We start from the raw sequence: 23,638 nt of genomic DNA, 5'->3' as shown, positions 1-23,638 counted from the left end.
TTACTACTTTTTAAATTAAATCACAGCTAAGATTTAATTTAAAATTATGCTTTTATTAACATTAGAACAGCTCTTTTATATTCATAGCCTTGCTTCCAAGATAATTTAAAGAGCATTTGGTCGTTGAGGAAGGCATAAGTTATAGTATGCATCCTTGTTCCAAAAGTCTGGACTCTTCCATCCACACCAGCCCTAGGATTTGGGAGAAAGGAGAACAAATCATTTATAACACTAGACTCCACGATAGAATCTCTATCAGCAGGACTTTGGCGTAAGACTCAGATACTGATGTGATTAAAGGGTTTTCTAAGGGAAGAAAAATAACTTTTACCCTGTGCTAGACAATCAATAGGTTGCTCCTGAATGGGAAAATGTTGCTATTATCTAAAGAAATTACATTTATTTTGTGATTGTGAAGGCCTGAGGACCACTTGCAAGAGTTGGTTCTTGTCCACCATGTAGGCTCTAGGGGTCAAAGTTAGGTCATCAGGTTTGGCAGAAAGTGTTTTTATCTGCTGAGCCATCTCACCAGCCTGTCATATGAGGATTAGTTGGCTATAAATCAATTTATATTGATACACCATGCATTGATACTATGTCAACAAATACTTCCAAATTTGCCTCAACTTCCAATCTTTAGCGTTATGTTAATGACTAGTGTTTTGTTTATTGATTAACTGATCCTAGAATTATTAAGGGTATATGTGCATTTGTATATGAGATGTAGATCCTGGAACTGGATTTATAGGTGTTCCTGAGCCCCATGAAGTGTGCACTGAGAACTGAACTCTGTTCCTCTGCAGGAAGGGTAAGAGCTGCTGGATTCCCACTCATTTCCTTAAGTCCGATCTTAAAAGGAAGAAAGTATATTCTGCTCTCTTGTTTTAAGACATTGATGAGACAATACAACTGCATGTGCTATAAATTCTATAAGGAAATGTGTCATGTTCTATTATGAAGCTTAGTAAATTGCAAATCTTTTTGTAAACATTTAGTCCTGTGGTTTCTGTTGTATTTCCCATCTTCCCTACATAGGGCCACGATTACTCAACAGACTTAGAACTACTGCTGTCAGGTCGCTGCCCTTGCCTTGCTTCTTTGCTCACAGCTGTCTCTGGCTCTGCCTTGTGCCTTGAATTTAGGTGACAGGGAGTTACCTTTTCCAACATAACCTGCAGGTCTTCAGCACCTGTATAGTGTGGGTCTAGAATCAGGAATTTGATCTGCCCTGTGGTTTCATTCCATGCGACTCCTAGTATTGTGTGAGCCAATACCCCTCCCCCTAGAAAAAAGAAATAGGTAACAAGGCATAGTTAATTTCAACTGCTTATTCAGCTCAAATAAAGATTGTTTTCCTATTAATTGACAGCATTATAAAAGACTGTCAGATATTGCAAAAGACCATGATAGCAAATACACTTAAACGGTAAGATTACACATTTAATGACTGTTACATATGGAAACATATAAAAAATGCTATGACTTTATCTATAATCATAAAAAATTTACATTCCACTGCTATAACCATAAAGTTTCTTAAAATCAACTGAGAAAGGCCCACCAAGAGGCCAACCTCCCGATGCGGTAAGGTCAGTGAGGTACCTCTTCCAGCAGGTCCTCCTGCATGTGCTGAGCACGTCTAGCCCATCTCTGTGACGCTGCTGATATCTATTTACCCCCACTCCTTACACACTACAGCAGTTGATCTTGTGCTATTTTTCAGAGAATCATATATCTTCAGTTTAGTTAATCAAATCTTATTTTACAAAGAAAACCCAAAAAATGTAAGTAGTCTGTTGTGTCATAAAACCAGCCAAGTTAGTGGCAGGATCATGATTTACAATGCTTAGTCAAGCGTCTATCACCTTTAAAAAAAAATACTACTCTTGAGCTGGAGAGAAGGCTCAGCGGTTAAGAGCACTGACTGCTCTTCTAGAGGTCCTGAGTTCAAATCCCAGCAACCACATGTGACTCACAACCATCTGTAATGGGATCTGATGCTCTCATCAGGTGTGTCTGAAGACAGCATCAGTGTACTCACATACATAAAGTAAATAAATAAAAATACTACTCTTGATTCTTTAATTGTTCAAATACCATTATTATTTTCTTCTTAGCATTTTTTTTTTTTTTTTGGTTACTACTAATTCTTTTTTGCATCTTCGCTACCCTTTGGAAACTAAAATCCAAAGAATAGTGTGTATAAGTTTACTTTAACATGTTTAAATTTTTATTATGTGTGTGTGTGCGCGCGTGCGTGTGTGTTTTGTCTGCATCTTTGTGTGCCATGTGATGCACTTCCTGTAGAGACCAGAAGAGGCACTGGATCCCCTGGAACTGGAACAACAGATGATTGTGAGTCACCATGTGGGTACTGGTGAACCCAGGTCTTCTGGAAAAGCAACCAGTGTTCTTAACCATTAAGCCATCTCTCCAGACTCAATTTTAAGATGTTTAAAATGACTTATTTTTATGTAACATTAAAAATGCAAATACATTTTACTTGTTCTCCACCCTGCCTAAGAACACAGTGTGTCCACAACAGCTTACCAATCATCACTGGGGTGCCCACATTCTGGAAATGGTTGGCTAGTTCCCGTCCTTGAGAAGCCATTTCTGAACCTTGACTAAATAAAAAGAAATCATCTTCTATCACATAACTATTTTCAGCATTCAGTCAAGTAGTGAGTTTGGGGAGGGAGCAATACTTTCACTCGTTTTGTTTGTGGATCTTGAAAAACAAATTAAGTGGTAGGGACCCGATTCACTGTAACTTACAGCAACAGAAACTTAAAATTGTTAAGATTTCTAACTGGGGAGAAAACAAAGACTTCGGCTTTCTGCTTCCAGAGCTGCATAAAGGTTCTGGATTTTTAACATGAGATTGAAACTGGTCATTTTTTTTTTTTTTTTTTTTTTGAGACAGGGTTTTTTTGTGTAGCCCTGGCTATCCTGGAAGTCACTCTGTAGACCAGGCTGGCCTCGAATAAAGTCTATGTTTTTTCTATCTTTAAATTAGGACCAATAACACCTGTCCCATATGCAGGCTAGAGGAGCCTTTAGGACTAATATATGTTTCTGTGAAAACTTCGAAGTGTTTTCAAGTGCATCGTATTTCATGGAGCATTTGGGGGTTCTAAGTACTTCTCACCTTTGAGAAGAGGAAGGCAGAAGGAAAAGCCCATCTACCCCTCAACATTCCAAGGTGGAAATATTGGGAGTGAAATGGATTTACTGCCTCTAACAACAGTACACTCCAGCACACTCCACCTTTCCGATTCTTTAATTGTTCAAACACACTTATCTTCTCCTTAGCATTTATTTTTGGTTATTTGTAGCTACTGCCATCATATCAGTCTTCGGTTGCTATTTGTAAAATCAAACGAAAAAAATCCATATATATATACTGAATTATCAGTATAACTATTACTTTTGTGGAGATATCAGGTAGTGTTAAACCTGGTAAGTTCTTGGCTGAGCAGCTAACATACAAATGTTTTAATGAACCAAAGCATTCTTTAGTTTCTTAGACTATGTATTCTGTGAGTGTACATGTGTACACTTGTGCTATGGCATACATATGGGGGTTTTAGGGATTGATGTGGGTAGTCAGGCTTGGTGAAAAAGTCTTTTGGCTCATTAGCCCCAAAACTAAATTTTAAAAAATAGTTCTTTACTACTTTATCTGCCATTATTCTTACTGATTCTTACAATTCCTATTGTGAGAGCAAACATATTTTTAAATACTTGGACAATAGATACTGCTACTGTAATTATTAATACAAGACAGTTTGAAGTCTTGTCTCAATAAGCACAGTTTAAAGTAAGCCCATGGAAATTTAGTCTTTAAATATTTAACTTATTTATTTATCAAAGTAGAAGAAAATTCGTTCCCAGTTTTTTGTCTTGTTTTGTTTTATGTTGTGTTCAGGAGTTGGATAAGGAGGGAGCACCAGGAACCAGTTTCCCCAGAGTAGATGGTTATGACATTAGGCATAGCCAGAATCCTCTTCTGGGGTGATCAAGCCCCCTAAACGGCCTTGCCCAGTACTTTCTGAAATGTACTCACCCTAATTGACAACCATGATTATGATTATGATGCCTGTAATCAAGGTTGGACACTGAGGGAGCTAGAGGGGTGTCAGGTCTCCATGGCATACTAAATTCTGTTTTTATGATGCCCGTATCAAGGCTGGACACTGAGGGAACCAGAGGGGTGTCAGGTCTCCATGGCATACTAAATTCTGTTTTTCTCTTGACCAAGCTTGGCTCCCTGGTCCCCCACTGCTCCCTATGGAACTGGCCCTGTGAAGACGCAGCCCTTTCTTCTTCCTCCCCATGCAGCAAATCTCTCTTGGGCACAGAGTGGTTCTCCAGGCCTCTGTCTATCTCAGCCTTGAGGGCATGTCTGTCTGCTACAGCTTGGGGAATCTCCCACTCAGGGGAACCTACTTCCTGAGCCACGGAGCTTCTCCCTTGGGGGGATTTTGGTGCTGACTGCAATAATGTTACATATAATTCATTTAGCAAGGTAAGTATTTTACACTATATATGAGAAAATGGAGTATAATGTTTATGGTGATAAAATCCAAAGCGTCTTAAATGGTTAATAGAAAAGCAAGTGATGGTCACATAAATTGATATGTGATAGTTTATATTTTCTCTTATGTTTTGTTACTAGAATTGTAGAAAATGTAAATTGAATATATTTTTACATCTGTTGACTTATTCACATCTTAGTAAAAAACAAACAAACCAACAAACCACATAATGATCAGTGATCAACATTTGGTTTTCTCCTTATTAGACTTTTAGAAGATTTAAACATTAATAAACTACATTTTGTATCTAAAACTAATATATACACAAAGATAATATATTTCTAAGTTTCCACATGTAGACTAAAATTAGCTCTAGAGTATATATGTTTACAACACAGCTTGTTTTAAAACAATGAGATTTATAAAGCAAGGAGGTAATAAAAAAACAATGACTGGAAATAAGAAGAAAATGTCATTTTTCTATTATTTTAATAAAAATTATAAACTTTTATGTGTAAATGATGATGAATGTGGTTTACAAAGCATACTTACTTGACAAACAGTATTTTTGAAGTTACACCAATCAGTTGGTTTAGTACCAGCTGTACTTCAATAGACCCAATCCATTGCCGTGATCCAACAAATGCTGCTGGCTTGTCGCCGGCATCAACTAGAGCCTTTATGTATCAAGAAGAAAAAAGTCCCTATGTAAGACAGCTACTAAAATTATATTTAGGGCATTCTGATTACCAGTAAAATAACATTTTTTTTTCAAAATAAAAATAAATCTATGCCATAAAACCAGTGGAATACACAATTGGTTAGAATTTAGAATGGCACATCTGTACCTGCTGAATTTCCCTGTGTGTGGGAATGGACTTCTCTGTGTAGCCCTGATGTCTGAACCATGAGCAGATAGTCTGTAGGGACCTATAAGCACAGCCCCAACCATTGTCATCGATCCGATCTTGCATATAATGATGATAAGCATAGGTGCCCTGGACCACACATATCTATAAAAGAGAAGAAATGTAATAAAATATTAACAGACAGAAGTACATGCTCTGTAGACACAGATATTTATATTATAATTCATAACAGTAGCAAAATCACAGTTAAGAAGTAACAACAAAAATAATTCTATGTTGGGGGTCACTACAGCATGAGGTGTCACAGCACTGGGAAGGTTGAGGACCACCGCTTTAGACCCTTATAGGGATATGTTCACAGAACAGTGGCTTAGCATTATATTCTTTTGTCTTTTTCCTGTAAGTCTGGAGTCCTTACCAGTGGACCTACACAGAAACCAACCTAGAACGATGTGCGTTCTGGATTAGCAATGCCAGCTCCCACACTTTCCCTTTTATTAATTTAATTTAGTTTCAAATATGCCACTGGTTATCTGATCATGAAGCCTTATGATTTTCTTGACTGGAAATATCCTTTTTCCGATTAATTTTATAGCATGTACCCTGTTTTCACTTCAGTCTCTCTTCAAACACCAGAAGCCTTCCATGGCAGCCTACTTAAAATGACACACTCACTTCTTACCACCTCCCCTTTGCCATGGCTACCAACTCTCCCCTGCCTTCGTATATGCATGCATATACATATTTAAATTTCAAAGTCATAGTTATTTCAAATATAGCTAATTATAATTTTCAATGACACCACAGCAGCATATGGGCTAGTAAGCCTAGGTCATTCAAATATAAGCATGTCATTCAAATATTTCTAGGCCCTAGCTTCCATGAAAGGCAGGGCACCCAGCTGATGAACATACTGCTGCTGAGTGAATGCTGCCTGAGGGAAGGAGGGAAGAAACAGAGGAATGCAGAAGCAAACAGAGGCAGGTCCTGCTGATGGGGCACGGGAACGTCGGTTCTGAGGTTTATAAATCTGCCACTAAAGTGTGTGTTAGGAATAGGGACTTCCTCATAGTATAATGCTTAAAACGAACATTTATAAAACGAAAAAAACAGATTTTAAATTTTTTAATTGGTTCTTTGTGAATTTTACATTGTGCACCCCAATCCTACTCATATCTGCCCTGCATCCTTGTAATGATCCCCCCCGACACCCATAAAAGGAATTGTGGAAGCTGTAATGTGTAACAGTGAATACCCTTTTGCCCACACTTCTTTACTGGGAAATGTTCAAGCATATTATTTTTTTAAAAGTCAGAGTTGTGGGGAAAGAAAGGGCACTCACAAGACAACTAGGCAATAGGTCGACAAAGGATCAACTAAAATGTGTAATTAGACCATTCTGGTAGGAAGATAACTAGCTGCTCCCTACAGTATCTACGTCCTAATCTCTAACATGTATGGTTTTATCACAGAGGGACAGCTCTGAGTGTGTGAGCACAGTGAGGATGCTCGCAGCTGCCTGAAGCTGGGGAAACAAGGAATGGTCCTCCCTCGGGAACTGTGACAGACACATGCCTGTGGTCTGCAGCTGCCCACTGCATATCATCTTCCCATCACAGATGTCATAACACATACATGTTTTAGATGCTTCCGAAAATGTCTGCTTCAGAGATTCTTTCTAACAATGATCATAAACTAGTAAGAAAAGGAAAAAATCAGGTATATGTTGGACATTAAATAATTTTCTCAAAGATTGAAGTATCACCGTATATAAATAAAAAATACTTAAAAGTGAATTAAACAAAAATTTTTCAAATTAAAATTATAGAATATAACAAAAGTACTGTTTTATCTAAAATTTAAAACTCAACAATAGAAAATTGGAAAGATTAACAACAGACTAAGCTCCAATTTAAGAAGTTATAATAAATACACTAAATCAAAGAAACTTAACAACAGGCTAAGTTCCAATTTAAGAAGTTAGAATAAACACATCAAATCAAATGAACAAAGTAAACTCCAAAATTAATAGGACGGAAAACCAAAGTTATAAAAGAGGGGTCAATGAAGGAAAATTGTTAAAGAAAGGAAAAACTCACAAGGTGATATGAACAATTAAAAAGAAAATAATTATATGAGGAATCAAAACCTAGGTAAATATGACTCACAAAAGTGAAAACATCTCATAAACACTAACAAAGCTGAATGCTATTAAGAATCTTCCCAAAGGGGCTGGAGAGGTGGCTCAGCAGTTAAGAGTGCACATCACTCCTACAGAGGTCTGAGCTCAGCTCCCAGCACCCACATCAGGTAGCACAATTCGAAAGGGAATTGCGCACACACACACAATTAAAATAAAATCTTTTAAACAAAGAATTATCTCATAAAGAAAATGATAAATCCAGGCTGTTTTTCAAATGCTCAATGGTGGCGCACGCCTTTGATCCCAGCAGCACTGGGGAGGCAGAGGCAGGCGGGTTTCTGAGTTCGAGGCCAGCCTTGTCTACAGAGTGAGTTCCAGGACAGCCAGGGCTACACAGAGAAACCCTGTCTCAGGAAAACACACACACACACACACACACACACACACACACACACANGAAAACACACACACACACACACACACACACACACACACACACACACACACAAAACCAACACAACAACAACGAAAGAAAACAACATACCAATCATATGAAAACTCTAGAAATTGAAAAGATGGAGCATTCGCTAACTCACTTAAAGGTTGAAGATCACTGATGCATTTTTTTTAATTAAAATTATAAGGAAATATCAATTATAAATAGAGATAAAAAAGTCTTCATGAAATATTATCAAATTGAATCCAGCCATGAATAAGACATGACAATGAACATGGTAAACTGGATTATATGATGAATGCAAATCCATTGTTACTGGGAGATCAGATTAAGTGTTCAGGGGCAAATAACACGAAGTTTATAGCTTTCTCTGATAGGTTCAGGGAAAGTAAGAAAGAGTCAAACATGAAAAAAAAATAATAAAAGCAAATGTTTAACAATTGTTCACATACATATGCACCAGACACATGAATGGGAATGTTCATAAAAGACTGCCTAACATCACAAACCTGGAAAACGTTACACAAATGTTTATCATGCAGGAAGTAAGCTAACTAAACCAGAGTGGTAGTGGGCAGGTCTGGAGTTGCCTGTATTCTAACGCTAATACTGGCTCCTTCGAGGTGGCAAACCATCAAGTGAAGCCATAGGAACCTTCTCCCCAGTTTAACAGGTCAATAAAAGGCTAGAACCTGGGGCTGGGCAGTGGAGGGAAAGGTGGGACTGGAGGCCGGAGAGGGAGTCACTGGTAGGGATAGAGAGAGGGGGGGAGGGGGAGGGGGAGGGGGAGGGGAAGAGAAAAAGGTGGAGAAAAAAGAAAGAAGCCATGGGTTAGTCTGCATGACCCTGAGGCTGGCTGACTGGAGTTAAGAGCAGCCAGATGACACACAGCATGTAACTCAGGGTTATCCATAGGAAACAGATGTTAATAGTATAGAGGGTAGATATCTGCCTAGCATTAGTGCTAATAAAGGTTTATTATAAATATAAAGGCCGTGTGTGTCTTTTTATCCGAGAACTGAATGATCAAAGGTTGGGTAGAAGCCACAGATTGAGATTAAATATTTTCTACAACAAGAGTGAGACAGAATAGGACACTTTTTAGATACAGAAAGTTGAGTGAAAAAGCAAGTTGTAGAAGACTACATATACAATGGTAGGTTTTATAAAACGAAATGAAACAAACATTGCTAAAGTAATGTGTACCTTATACGGACATACACACAAAACTGCTAAAAGTGGGAGAGAGAAGAATGTGTCTCTGCGCAATGGTCCTTTAGTAGACATAGAAACCTGTCCCAGGACTCAACATAGAGATGAAACCTTGGATACTTAGGTTCTCTATGAAAAATGACAATGCGTTTCTTATAACCCATGCATATTCTCCCTTGTACTTTAAACAATCTCTAGATTACCTATAAACACAGATAAAAACAATGAAAATACTATACAAATGGCTACTGCATTTTCTAGGAAATAACGGCCAGGCAAGACTGTATCTATTCAGCGCAGACTTTTTCTGCAAATATTTTTGAACTAAGACTGGCTGAATGCACAGGTGTGTAACAAGCAGATATGGAGGCTGTGTAAGGGTCATTTACCTGGGGCTATCTTGAGGAGGCAGTGAGTAGACACAGGGGCATAGAGATCAGTAGTGTTCTGTTTCTTAACTAAATAGAAACCTCTAGTTAATCATTTGCTATGCTATGAAACACTGTGTGTTTAATCCATCAATGTGTGTATACACATGCGTGTGTGATATATACAGGCCAAATATTATAAATACTAAAATGAGGAGATGCCTTTTGCATTCTGTACCATGGATAAGGGATCTGTTTCATTGTTAAAAATCAATCAGCATGCACTTAGTTACTTACCGTCGCCAGGCTTTTTAAAAGGAACTATTAAGAATTTAAAATAAATAAGAGAATGCCATACATGCCATGGAGGAGTCCTAACACTAGTTTGAGAGAAAAATATTTAAGTCAGGAGCTTGTAGAAGGCCACTGAGAGTTTTGTTGTGACATTATAAACTCCACTTCCTAATCTGTAACTCTGTGGTGAGCAAGAGTTAACAATAGTTCTCCGGATTTCTCCCTGTCTTCTCAAAGTAAGTGAAGTCATTTAACACCCATAAATGCCGACTCACGAATACACACATACTGGCGGCCGTCCAGCTAATGCTATTTCCAATGGAAGCTGTCTGTCTACAGCCCTTGCAGACCAGGCTGTTGCTGCATGTGTGCACTGATGGCTAAGTCCAAAACTTGGCTCCTCAGTTCTCTCTCGCAGTTACCATAGATTTACTCATTTTGATTCTTAGGATTTCCTTGCAAAGCTCCCAGACACTCAGAAGGTACTGAAAGAACGGCGAATCACAATTTCTTGGGAATGTAATTTGAGACGTACGTGCACAGTAAACTCAGCAGTCGGAGCTGAAAGGGAAAAGGCTCCACACAGCTGAAACAATGCAGATACAGGAGGCAGAAGCTGACAAGGAGAGAAAGGGCAGCCAGGAGCCAACACAGAGAAAGCAGCTGCGTGCCAGCAAGGAGCCTGGCAGCCCTTTGGAACGCCTGCGCGGGCCGGCTCCAGTCACTGCACTGGTCTCTTTCTACCAGGCCTTGTGTTCCTGTGCTCCCTCTTGTGGATGACAATGACATTTAGTGGCCTTCATGTATCCTTAATTCAGTGCCTGTCCTCACTCTGTGCCAATCCAGTTAGCTAAGCTACTTATACAGATTCATGGTGTATGCACAGTACAGGAGGGCAAGTATCTTAGTTTGTCTGTGCTGCGGCTTGGGGAGACCGTAACTAGCATGATCTGCTGGCTGCAGAATAAGAAAGGAACAAACCTTTAGAGGAATCAGGGAATGCTATGTTAGTAACAGACGTGCAGTAAATACTCTCTACTCATAAACCTTTTAGATCATTAATTGCTGCTGTCTTTTTTGAGGCAGGGTAGGGTCTACCTGGTTACCCAGAAATGGCTAAGATTAAAGCCATGTGTGCTACCACTCAACTAATTACATTTTTTAATCGTTTTAAAAGAAGACTTACTCTGTGTGTGTGTGTGTGTGTGTGTGTGTGTGTGTGCGCGCGCGCGCGCGCGTGTGCAATCTCCTAGAGGTGCAGTAGAAGCAGCTACGAGTTGCTTGATATGAGTATGTGGGTGCTGCAAACTGAATTCATATCCTATGGAAGAGCAGCAAACACTTTTAACTACCAGGCCATCTCTCACCCACGAATTACACCTATCTTAAATGAGGTATTTTTCTTTTCTTTTTTGCTTTGTTTTTTGCAGGATTTCTCCAGGAACTTGCTCTGTAGACCAGGCTGACCTCGAACTCAGAGATCCACCTGCCTCTGCCTCCAGAGTGCCGGATTTAAAGGTATGCACCACCACACCCGGCTCCTTAAATAAGGTCTTAAATAAAGGCTTAAAAAAGACAAGTGATAAATTATTTTTTAGGGATGACATACAACATGAATCAATTCTCAAAATATGTCTTTTGGGGACCAATCCAAAACAATGAATGACAATGATCAATCAACTTAGGAAAACTAGTTAGACTCACCATGCTACCCTCTATGTTAGGTGGACTCAGATACGTGTGTGGGTTTCTGATATAGCCATCTTTATACAGTTCATCTGGAAAGTGATAAGCATTAATCCTTTTGAAATAAGGTCTGTCATGAGGCAGATTGAAGAGATCATGTAACTCCTAAATAAAATCAGAATCAATAGGCAAAGAAAACGATTTTAGACTTTTAAGTTAATACAGTCAAACTCAAGAATTATAAAACAGAAAATACATTGAGTATAAGTTTTAAAAAACATGTCTTAATTTATTAAGGTCAATGGATAAATAAACTGAGACCAATTTATAATCCTCTAGTAGGAATCAGAAGGGAAGATAGAAATGTGAAATTACTTGCTAGAATTAGGATTTTTATAAATCAGATATTATAATTCAAAATGATATATTTAGTATTTTATAAAACAATGTTCATAATACTGTAGGCATCTAAGTGCAGTTATTAAATACAGTGAAGTTAGTGACTGGAAAACAACCAAAATGTCATGAATGGAAACACTGACCAATATCTATAATGCATTATTTTCTCAACAGCATAAAAACATACAATACTTATTCTAAATGGCTGGCCAATCTCCAACAGGTTAGCTTATGCAGTTTCTGAAAATCAATATATCTCTAACTTTTGGAACAATAGAGAGGGTTCGTGTTAATTCTCAGGAGCAGAGGTTTTTTGTTGTTGTTTTTTTTGTTTTTTTCATCTGTACTTTGTATATTTGTCCTTCTTCTTCATCACCCCATTAGATAGACAGGTAAGGCAGAAGACCACCTGTTCAGCCTCCCTTACATAGATCCCCAGTGTAACAACACAGTAATTTCTATTTTTCTTCTCAGGCAAGTATATAGACATGATAATGTAATAAACGCACAAGGATAATTTTTGCAAGTTGAAACTAGTATTTTCAGAAATATTTTTGGTGATAATGTTTAGCTGATATGGACATCCAGGACTCCTGTAACAGAGTGGCTTATCAACAACAGAAACTAATTATCCCACATTTTGGGTGCCAGATGACCACAACCAAGGTGTTGGCAGGTTTGATGTCTTCTGAGGCCTCCTTCTATTTCCCTGTGCCCTCACAGAGCCTTTCTAAATGTCTCCAGTGTCTCTCTTTTATAAGGACCCCAGTCTTACTGCAGTAAGTAAAACTCATATGGAGTAGTAAAACTCATATGATTGAGTTTTACTAACTTTTTTTAATTATTATTATTTTATTTACATTTCAAATGCTATCCCGAAAGTTCCCCATACCCTCCCCCTGCCCCTGCTCCCCTACCCACCCACTCCCACTTCTTGGCCCTGGCCTTCCCCTGTGCTGGGTCATATAAAGTTTACAAGACTAAGGAGTCTCTCTTCCCAATGATGGCCGATTAGGCCATCTTCTGCAGGAGCAGAGTTTAGAACATAATTTAATGAGTGCCAAGGCAAGGCCACAGGCCCAAAAGTTAGATTCTGAAACCCAGCCGCCTGTTGATAGATCTCATTTCTTTAAATGCTCGACAGTTAGATTCTGAAACCCAGCCGTCTGTTGATAGATCTCATTTCTTTAAATGCTGGACAGGCCTCTCTAAAGCTTCTCTACTGAAACTTAAAGAGGCGTATTTGTGGTTGTGACACTGCCATATATAAACAGAATTAGCATGGACTCCACCTTCCCCTGTGCTGTTGTTGTCTTTCTCACAAATCAGGAGCAGCAGAAGGAAAAGGGAAGGAATGTCTTCCACCGGGTACTCTAGGCATGTAAGCATCTTCTCATTTCTATTTTTCAGTACAGAAAATGATAAAATTTCATAACTATATGAGCCACACTGAGCATCTGAAATTAAGGTATTATATGCTATACTAAACTGGCATGTTTTCATTACAAAAAAAAATTTCATGAAAGAAATTAGCCCATTTCTGTACTTTTAAATTAAACCACAAAATAATTTACATTTATTGCAATTATAATTAAGCACAAAATGAATAAGAGGCTCTTTTTCTCTAATAATAACGATCCGTGATTACCTTTCGATAGGCTTGTAGCTGATCATCTGGGACTCCTGATGGATATAAAACTGTTACAGGATTCGTTTTCCCTGGCAATAGAAAGTGCAGTGGCTCAGGGACCACAATAGACGTTCCTTTCATATATCTCAAGATGCATTTTTCCACATCAACTAGCTGATTGAGAATTGCATCCACTAGAAGTTTGCGTACTCTGTAGGAGAAGACATTGAAGTGAATTAACAAAAGGTATAGCAGCTAAAATGAGGTTTAGCTGATGCACCCTGAGTGGAGTACGCACTTTTACTGATAAGGTTTGTCAAGCAAAGTCTAAATTATGCAAAGTCAAAGTAACTGTCTTTGCTGTAGGTAGGCAAAGGGAAGCCTTCTCGGTTTCAGCATGCTATCCCACTTCTTCCAAATAAATATTTAATTCTCAATGACTCTTAGGTTGATAACAAGAACTATATCACAGCAAAAACAGCCTATCACCTTGTATATGATTCTTAAAGAAAGGAGTTCTGATTACTCTATAGAAATGTCCTCATTTAAATGTGGCAATAATACTATAAAAAATACCTACTTTCCCCATGTTTCTTCTGGAGCAACAGATACAACGGCATCAATTGGCAAGCTCATATTAATGTAGTGGTGTTCTTCATTTTCCCTTTCAATGATGGGGGTTACGGCTCTCAGAGGGGTCGTTATTTCCAGCATGAGATCTATATTTACTACTTGTTGCTATACAGACAAATAGTAAGAGTCAACTTGCGGAATAGTAAACACTGAATATAAAGGGTAGAGTTTTAAAGGCTATATAAAGCTAGTAACTCTAGGAAATTCCTTTCTGCTTCAGAGTAACCTGAATGAATCTAGAGTAATTGTTAAGAAAAGATGGACTCAGACTATCCATGTGTTTATTAGTATAGAGCTGTGTGTACAACTCACTGGGTTATTATGTTATTCTTTCGTTCTTTGCCCAGACCTAAAGAAAAACAAAACCAAACAAAAAACCAGAAATAAAATTGTTCGGCAGGTGGAATTTTAAGTTTGAGGCCAGCCTGGTCAACTTACCAAGTTCCAAGCCCACCCGAGTTTATGGTGAGTCCCTATCTGAAAACAACAACAAATCTAGCAAGCAAAAAGCACCACACCAAGTGCATACACACTCTCGGTACAGGAACAGTCTGAAATTACATCCTCTGTATTGAACAGACCAGCAGACTAGCAGAAGTAATTTGGCTTTTCACCCAGATTAGTTACGAACTTTGTGAAGCTGAAGTGAAACTGGACACAGAAATACAATATATGCAGGTAAACATGTATATGTGTGTTATACATGTGTGCCTGTATGTGTATATAAACATATATGTTTATATTCTCCAAGGAGAATGGCTGACCAAACTGGAACAGGGAAAGACACATCTGGGATAATTTATGAATGAAAGTTGGGAGCACCAAAAAGAAAATTCCAAAAGCATACCAGAATCATCTTGAAGAAGCTTGTATTAACCAAATCTTGGGAAACATGGATGTCAAAATAGCTAACAGTGGGGGCTATAGAGACTGCTCAGTGCTGCTTAAGGTTAAGGTCTGCTGTTGCAGAGGACTGGAGTTCAGTTTCCAGAACTCACATTGGATAGCTTACTATCACCTGTAACTTCATTTCTAGGGGGATCAGATGCCTCGCGACTCCAAGGGCACCTGGACTCACACACACACACACACACACACACACACACACACACCAAAATAGTAAAATGAATTCTTTCAAAAACCCAAAATAATTAATGATAGCAACAGATTTGAATCCACTCCATAAGTCTCCACCCTCCATCTCGACCTAAGGAAGGAACTAGATATACAATACCCAGTTCCCAAGAATAAAAAGAAAAGAGGAAAGCTTGTTTGTGCACAGAAATGCCAGACTTAGAAAAATCTCTGCCTCTCAATCATTAGATTAATATCAATGGGGTACTGGTCCTGTGTTTGGTGACTTCCTTGAGCCATGGGAAGTATACTTGGGACTCTGTTCTAACATCAGAAGGTTAGAGTTAGGGGAAGGTGGGTAAAAATATGATGAGGTATACCTACGGGCTCACACTCTCTTTCCCTGAGGTATTAGATATAACAGAAAATATGGTACTTTTACAGTGCATAAAACTGGCAAATACCATAAGCAACTGATAAAAATGTCAACATCACCAATGCAGAACACACTGAAAGCACCTGCTTGTTTAATATGATATGCTGGGACACAACATAACTTCTATAATATGGCAGCTAATGATGTAAGGATCTAATCAGAAGCGAGCACAAAATGAACCCACATTGGAGAACATACTACTGTTCAAAAGGGTAAACTCCTTTTAATAATTTTCAAATCATTATCTCTAAGCCACATTTTTTTGTACACTCAATGTGTGTAAAAACCAGCTTATCAGCATATCTCAGTGGTGTCTTGAACAGAATGCAAACTGAACTCATCTTCCTCAACAGGTAGGCTGGTCTTTGCTGTCAACTGGATACATCTGGAAACAGGAAACCCAACTGGAGAACCTGCCTCGATCAGACTGGCTTGAGGGTATTTTCTCCATTGCCAATTGATGTTGGAGGGCCCAGCCCACTGTGGGTAACACATCCCGGGGTGGGTGGTTCTGGGTAGCACGAGAATGCTGGCTGAGCATGAGCCAGAAGCAAGCTGGTAAGCAGCTGTCTTCCCTACTTCCTACTTCCACTCCTGCTCTGCCTTCCGTCAGTCAAAGCCTGACATGGAGACCTGTAGACCAAATAACCTCCAACCTCGAGTGCCCATGGAGTTCTACTTTTGGTCATGGGGTTTATCAAAGAAACAGAAAGCAAATGCAACACCCATTTTCTATGTCTACTCAAGAAAGGAACTTAGCTGTGCCATATCCGGTTAGGTCCAATACCTCCCATTGTGCTTCCTGAATGTGACTATGGTAGTGTTGACTGCCAACTAAGAATCTAACATCTCCTGGGAGATGCTCTGGGAATACTTGTTAGGGTGGACTACATAGGTTAAATGAGACAGTGCCATTCCTGGCCTGGGCCCTGGACATACCGTATCCCCAAAGGGAACTGAGCAACTGCCTGCATTTACTGCTCTCTCTCATTCTAACCACTGCCATTCTAACACTGCCATTCTGACCACTGCCATTCTAACCAGCTTCCATTCTAACCATCTTCCATTCTAACCAGCTGCATCCTGTTCCTGATGCCTTGACTTACCCCCATGAGCTAAAAAAAAAACCTCTTAAGTTATTTTGGCCAGAGTACTTCATCACACCCCTGGGAAAAGAAGCCGAGCAAGGGTCAGGTCTTACCACTTTCATATTCATACCTAGTGGTTTAGTTACAGCCTCCTGCCCAGCCTAGAAAAACACTGCTATGGTAATGACAAAACTCAGCTTTGTGTTTGCAGGAGCAAAGTAAAAAAACCTGTCAAAATTACACATTGCAACATGAAAAAAAAGTTTAGATATATAAAACAAACAGGTTACATTTCTAGGCCTCAATACTCTAGGAGGGCAAGACTAAGTATCAGGCACATCCCACTTGGCTCCAAACTCAAGGATTTTATTATTATTATTATTTTTTATCAGTAGTGAAAACAAGATTTGCTTACCGTGTCAGTTAACTTTTTGTCTTTCTTTTTAATGAATTTTCGCTTTGTATCCTCCTCTTGATCAAATCTAAAATTTTGATATACAAAGACATTTACAAGTACAATATGATACTTTGAAAGTATTTGCAGAAACTCTTTAAGCACTCACTGAATGAGGCGCACTACGTTCTTACAGGCAGAGCTGTCAGTCAGCTCCCCCGTGTTTACGTCACTGTTCGGCCACAGGTACACGGAGCTGTTGCAAACTCTGAGCACAAGAGCATCTGAAGAGAGCCTGGTCGTCAGGTCGTTCAACACCTGCCGCAGGGCGTTCTTGATAAACATTTCTAGATGAACAATATGAAAGTTAGAAAGATCGGGAACTTTCAACACAAAGGCTTTTATACATGAGACAAAAGTAGAAGAAAGTACACATGACTCTCAGACGCCCTCCCTATTTTTCAACCACTATGACGATTTTAGCCACTCTATCTTTTGGGTTCTGAGACCATAAATTCCACGCAATGGCTTTTAGTAAATTTCTATAAAAGTTTACAAACAATACTTTTTAAAATAATTATAAAACTTTCATTGCCTCCAAAAGAAACCCTGCCCTTCTCTGCAGTCTTCATGCCCTCTTCACCTTTCACTCCTCACCTTCCAACATCTGTGGCTCTAACAGATGTTAGACGGCATTTTCAAAACTGATGTAATTTATCCTCAGGGAGGGAGGGAGCTGCTGCCTGTCTCACCTTGGGTTCTCCATCTCCTGCTCGAACCATACTCCCCTAAGTTTCAGATTTAACCAAGTGCTCATTGAAACTCTGGCCCCAATGTTGCAGTGGCATCTCAAGTGTGCCACATGTCAGCCCTGACTTTCCACACCTCTTCCTGGACATTCCTTATCTTAGGCTTTGGCATCAGTCTCAGACAAAAGCCAGAAGACATCCTGGAATCTGCTTCATACGAATCATGCTGATGTTTTATTTTCCTCTGAATTCCTTCTAACACTCCACTAAACTATAGCATCTAAAGGAGTCTAATACCAGAACATGAATAACACACAATTACAACTGCGCAATACATAGTCTCAAGAACTGTACTTACATTGTGTGACGATTTTCTTCAAGAAAGCCCTAAAGGTTCAAAAGGAAGGTTAAATCTTCTAATTTACACAGAGGTGCCCTGTGGGCTGCTAAGGGAGTTATTTAGTACATAATTCTATTGAATCCTATTTAATTTGAGTTTATTTTTCTTATCTTATCAACTCATTTTTTTTTCTTGGCAAAATGGAGGGATTCTTAATATAGATCACTCTAAATTGTATGATAAAAGATGTCTTGGAAGACATACCTTTAGGTGGTGCTAGCTGAAAAGCCAGATCGAAGCCGCCTCTTATTCTGAAGAGTATATCCATAGAGCATAGTTTTAGGAAACCACCTAGAACAAAGGAAACCATAATTCCCTTGAAGTGCAAGACCAACTCGTCTTCATATGAATTAGAATATACTTCGGTTAGGATATGGCAGTAATTAAACTAGATTTTTCTACTTATTTCATGACTTAATGTCTTATGTATAAATACACAACAACCCCTGTAAATTCTTTTTTTAAAAGTTTTCAAACCTTAATCCCATACTGAAGTCACCTAGGGACACTTAGGAGTGTCAATGTTTCCTAATTCTGGAACAGCATAAAGCCATCCCAGGCACAGGAATATGTAAAAGCCTTCCCTGCTTCCTCTCAAGGCGATTACAATCTGAGACGGAGGTTCAGAATCACTGCATTTAGCACTGGAATCTTGATGCATTTAGCAATGACATGAAATCATCAGTGGTTAAAAAAAACTAGTTGGCCGGGCGTGGTGGCGCACGCCTTTAATCCCAGCACTCGGGAGGCAGAGGCAGGCGGATTTCTGAGTTCGAGGCCAACCTGGTCTACAAAGTGAGTTCCAGGACAGCCAGGGCTATACAAAAAAACCCAGTCTCGAAAAACCGAAAAAAAAAAAAAAAAAAAACCAAAAAAACTAGTTGAAGACCATAATCAGAGGGGGATGGAGAGGTGGCACTGACGGCTCTTCCAGAGGTCCTGAGTTCAATCCCCAGCAACCTTTCCTCCTGCTGGCTTAGCCACCATCTCTCTGCATGTTAGGCTCAGTGTTCTTGACAGTGTTCTGTTGTTGTTTTAAGAATTATTTGTCTTATGTATCTGAGTACACTGTAGGTGTCTTCAGACACACCAGAAGAGGGCATCAGATCCCATTACAGATGATTGTGAACTACCATGTGGTTGCTGGGGATTGAACTATGGCTGTCTGGATGCTGCCATGCTCCCACCTTGATGAATGATAATGGACCACCTTGATAAAGGACTGAACCTCTGAACCTGTAAGCCAGCGGCAATTAAATGTTGTCCTTATAAGAGTTGCCTTGGTCATGGTGTCTGTTCACAGCATGAAACCCTCAGACAAACCCTATTCTGAAACAAATGAACTAGAACTGACACCTACGGTATTAAATACTGAACACTGGGTATATATTACCTTTGATTGTCAGAAAAATATGAAGTGGGTGCCGGTGCAGCTTTTTATTTTGTAAATTTCTTGTCACATCTCTGCAAGAGTGACAGCTTTTATGTATTTTATACACTGTAACCTGTTCAAAGACTACACCACATGTCCCAATTTCACTCCATTAACTTTATTCTAAGCAAAGAAAAGTTTAATAATGCTGTCCATTTATTCTGTTGTTTATCATAAAAAAACTAAACCCCTCAAAACTGGAAAATACTGTGAGAACTACCAGTGAGAAGTTTGATAAATTTAGACATTACTGTTTGAGTAAGAAAAATACTTAAATAAACTGAAGATTGAAAAGACAAGCAAGAGTGAGTTTTAACTCAGGTACTTATTATATGATTTTTGCTTAACATAATCACCCACACCTATTCTCTTCTGTAAATATGGAGATATGGTACTTCATCCAGAGTTGCTATGACAATTCCTTAAGAAATAGTATGAAAAGAACCAGGGTCTCTTTAGGCTTTTAAAGCAAGATCCTCTATGAAGATGTAATATTTAAGCTGAAACCTGAAGTACAGGTAGGTAGTCCATAAAAGAGGCCTTAAATTTTCCAAGGGAAAGAGGTATTCTTACGTGTGTATGCCCCTTCTAAGCTCAGTGACCAGTTGCTGAAAGCTTGCTTAATTGAAACAACTCGTAGGAACGCTGATGTATACGACTGTAATCCCAACACTCGGGAGGTGGGGGCAGGAAGGTCTGGATTTCAAAGTCATTCCTGACTGTATAGCCAGTTCAAGGACAGCCTGGGTTTTGTGAGGCTCTGCCCTAAAACCAAAGCAAAAGATCACTTAGACTATGACCCACGGATGATAGCAAGGACAAAGATAAAGGATGGTAAAGAAGGTGTTAATACAGACCCCCAGAAGTAGAACCCAGACTTGATTATTGACTTTGTTCTTGAGAAGAGGCAAGTTTGTCAAGGGTTTGGTGGGCACAGGGAGAGGGGAGCTGGGTTATTGGCTGAGATGGGAATTCTGAAGGAAGTGCGGGGAGAAGAGGAAATGGTGAGCCGACTGAGTTCGAATGATCTATTTAAGTGGAAGCCGTCGACTAGATGTATGAGTTGGGTTCGGAGAGAAAGCTCCGGGTGTAAGCTGAAGATTATCATCTACGGTACAGATGGCAGGACCTGGTTGAGCTAGGGGAAGGGGAAGCTGGCGAGTCCTGTGCCACGTAAGCGAAGGGAGAAGACTATTTAAAGGAAGTTAGGCCTATCTTTTCAAAAATTAAAAGTTCTTTTTCAAAGCTTGCAAATACGACAAGTAGTGCCTCGCTGTCAAGATGCACTGACTGACCCGGAGTGTCGCGTGACTGGGTGCTGCAGGTGACCGGATCACGCAAGAGACCCAAGTGAGGATATTTTGCATTGCACCCTTTGGCCTCTCAGGAGCGGCTCCTTTTAGGGGCCTGGAGCCATTCTCCTAACGGTTGCCGAAGTCCTAGGGGTAAATAAATACGGGATGTCTCTGACAACCAGAGTCACTTACCAGGCACCACTGGCGACGGCAAGAACACCTACTTTGTGCAAGCTAGGGTCGTCCCGGAAGTGACGTCACGGCTGCCGGAGGCGGGGCTCCGGCGGACGACTACAACTCCCAGAATGCTTCGCGCCAACCATCATGGAGCGTACCACCCAGAAACTATTCGCCGATGGCGGGGAAACAGAAGGCTTAGTTTCGAGAGAATTTATTGGCTGAGACTTACATATCCTATGGACTTTCTTCCATTTTCGCGGACGCGCTGTGCGGACTCGAACGTTGCGAGGACCTCCAGGAGGGCGTTGGGAATGGGTTCTCCCGTTCCCACGGCAACGCGGCCTAACACGCGCCGGCAGCAGCTTGCGGAGCTGTGCGGCGCGCGCCTCTGCTGCTGTGTGCCCTTGGCTCGATCCCCAGCACGGGCGCGTGGCCCCGAGCTCTTCGGGCTCTGCAGTGGAGTGATCCCCGACCGGAGCAGGGTCCATCTGATCCTGGTTGTGGGGTTAGGTGCCTTTTGGAGAGGTGACTCGGCCTCGCAGACATGGGTTTTCCTTAGCTACCTGCCTACTTCAAACTACCTTTCCCTAGAGGGAATGTCTTAGACAATCAGTCCATTTATTTTCTGCCGTTTTCCCCCATTTAGCCAAAAAAAAAATTTTTTTTTTCTTGGCGTAGAAAAGAATTTATTGAGTAAATTGCAAGGTTGTAGTGGACAGGGCTATAAACAGAGGAACCTTCTTAGTCAAACTTTTTGAAGGGAACTTGCCATATTCTACTTGGGTAGAATCCCACGATTTTCGTGTCTACGTGATTATAAACCAAGATTTATGCCTTCTAAAGTCTGTTTTCCTACTTCTACCTGACCAGAAGGAGAGGGTTGCAAAAACATTTCGTAAATGTGTAAATGAATGCTTTGTACGTTTTACTTAAGAGTTTAATGTCGGGACAAAGTTGGAGGCACCTGCCACAACGCTGGGGTTACAATGGTAAAAAAAAAAACTAAAGGGGTTTGGTCGTTCAAGCCGCTCCAAAGGTTAGGCCAGAGGTTCCCCGATTCCAGGAGTTCCATTCCAGTCTGGGCAGCTTTGCCTCAAGAACGTGGTGAAGGGGATTGAAACTCAGATCATGGTTCCTAGCTGTGCATCTGTCAGTTCACTGGGGAAAATAAAGGGTGCCAAACCACGGATGTAAGATGACTGTTCATGAAGGTTGGGAAGGTGTTAAACCTGAGAATCTCCAGGAGAAGAGACCAAATCCATGACTGTCCAATTATAGCAAGCTGTGTGTTGGGTGTGCCCCGGACTAGCCTGCTGGCTGTCTCGCTCAAAGAGATTCAGAGAGGACCCCTTGCCGGAGGCCTCATTAGGAGAGAGAAAGTGTCCACCGGACTGAGAGAGTTGGCTATTATACATTGTAAAAACAAAACAAACAAACAAAACAATGAAAGGGAAGGAACAAGGTTGCATCATGTGAATCGGGTAGCAAGTTTAGTGTTATTTGAAAGACATTTTGCAGTTTACATCCTATCTAAGAAACAGGGATCAATCCTTAATTACAAATAGAAATCTCAACTTGGAAGCATTTAAAGCAGGACAAACAGGAATGTATTCTTTAACTACAAATAGAAACCTTAGCCTGTATGGGAGGAATAGGAGCTTCTTAGCTGTCTTAACTGGAAACAAAAACTTGAACCTGCAAAGGATATTGTTCCTAGTTTGGTCTCACAAAAGCTATGCACAAGCCTATCTGATGGGGCTTGTGGGGTTACGTAAAAGAAATCAACCAACCAACCAATCCAGAGACTTAATGGCAAATAAATAGTTCGATATTTAATAATCATTCTTTTCTTTAAAAATAATTTCCTGTAGTTTTCAATGTAAAGTAGGATTTTGCTGCAAAAGAAGATTTAAGAACCTTTGTGAAGTTACCACCCCAAGGAGCAATCATGCCGATAGAAGCTGGGAAAACAGATATGGAGAGGATTGGCCTCTTCAGTGAGATGGAGTACATCACTGTGGGCGACAAATATGTGTCACCATTTAATCGTAAGTATCTTTGGTATTTTTAAATACTTGAATAGCATATATTTCCAACACAAAGATTTTAATTACATACATATTGTCTTAGTTAGGGTTTTACTGCTGTGAACAGAGACCATGACCAAGACAACTTTATTACGGACAATATTTAATTGGGGCTGGCTTAAGGTTTGATCCATTATCATCAAGGTGGGAGCATGTCAGCATCCAGGCAGGCATGGTGCAGGCAGAGCTGAGAGTTCTCCATCTTGTTACAAAGACAAACAGAAGACTGACTTCTAGGCAGCTAGGGTGAGGGTCTTAAAGCCCACACCCA

General features: G+C 40.0%; 2 protein-coding genes across 4 annotated transcripts in view; one reads left to right on the top strand and one right to left on the bottom strand.

Moving 5' to 3' along the window:
• Positions 1–32: 32 nt before the first annotated feature.
• Ufsp2 (UFM1 specific peptidase 2) lies at positions 33–21,376 on the bottom strand. 2 transcript variants are annotated; one of them, XM_029532087.1, is made up of 13 exons: positions 21,293–21,374; positions 20,379–20,570; positions 18,578–18,664; positions 17,394–17,571; positions 17,246–17,312; positions 14,180–14,337; positions 13,618–13,810; positions 11,589–11,735; positions 5,390–5,554; positions 5,094–5,218; positions 2,551–2,627; positions 1,158–1,282; positions 33–192 (listed from the first exon to the last, which is right to left on the bottom strand). In XM_029532087.1, exons 3-13 carry the CDS (start codon positions 18,639–18,641, stop codon positions 106–108), a joined length of 1,386 nt encoding a protein of 461 aa, XP_029387947.1. In that variant the 5' UTR covers positions 18,642–18,664; positions 20,379–20,570; positions 21,293–21,374; the 3' UTR covers positions 33–105. The 2 variants fall into 2 exon arrangements, with proteins under 2 accessions (XP_029387947.1, XP_021074780.1); XM_021219121.2 differs by lacking the exon at positions 20,379–20,570 and having other exon boundaries at positions 21,293–21,376.
• Positions 21,377–21,629: 253 nt separating this feature from the next.
• C19H4orf47 (chromosome 19 C4orf47 homolog) overlaps positions 21,630–23,638 on the top strand; it is a 22,654-nt gene continuing 20,645 nt past the window's right edge. Inside the window, exons 1-2 of one of the 2 annotated variants that reach the window (XM_021219864.2) lie at positions 21,630–21,805; positions 23,152–23,328. In XM_021219864.2, coding sequence (XP_021075523.1) covers positions 23,229–23,328 — 100 coding nt within the window. In that variant the 5' untranslated portion in view covers positions 21,630–21,805; positions 23,152–23,228. Of the gene's footprint in view, positions 23,329–23,638 lie in introns of both variants that reach the window. The other variant, XM_029532021.1, reaches the window with a different exon arrangement.

This window comes from Mus pahari, chromosome 19, assembly GCF_900095145.1.
Source record: "Mus pahari chromosome 19, PAHARI_EIJ_v1.1, whole genome shotgun sequence".
Taxonomy (NCBI): Eukaryota; Metazoa; Chordata; class Mammalia; order Rodentia; family Muridae; genus Mus; species Mus pahari.
Note: the sequence above shows the minus strand (reverse complement) of the source record. Positions and strands in the feature narration are given on the sequence as shown.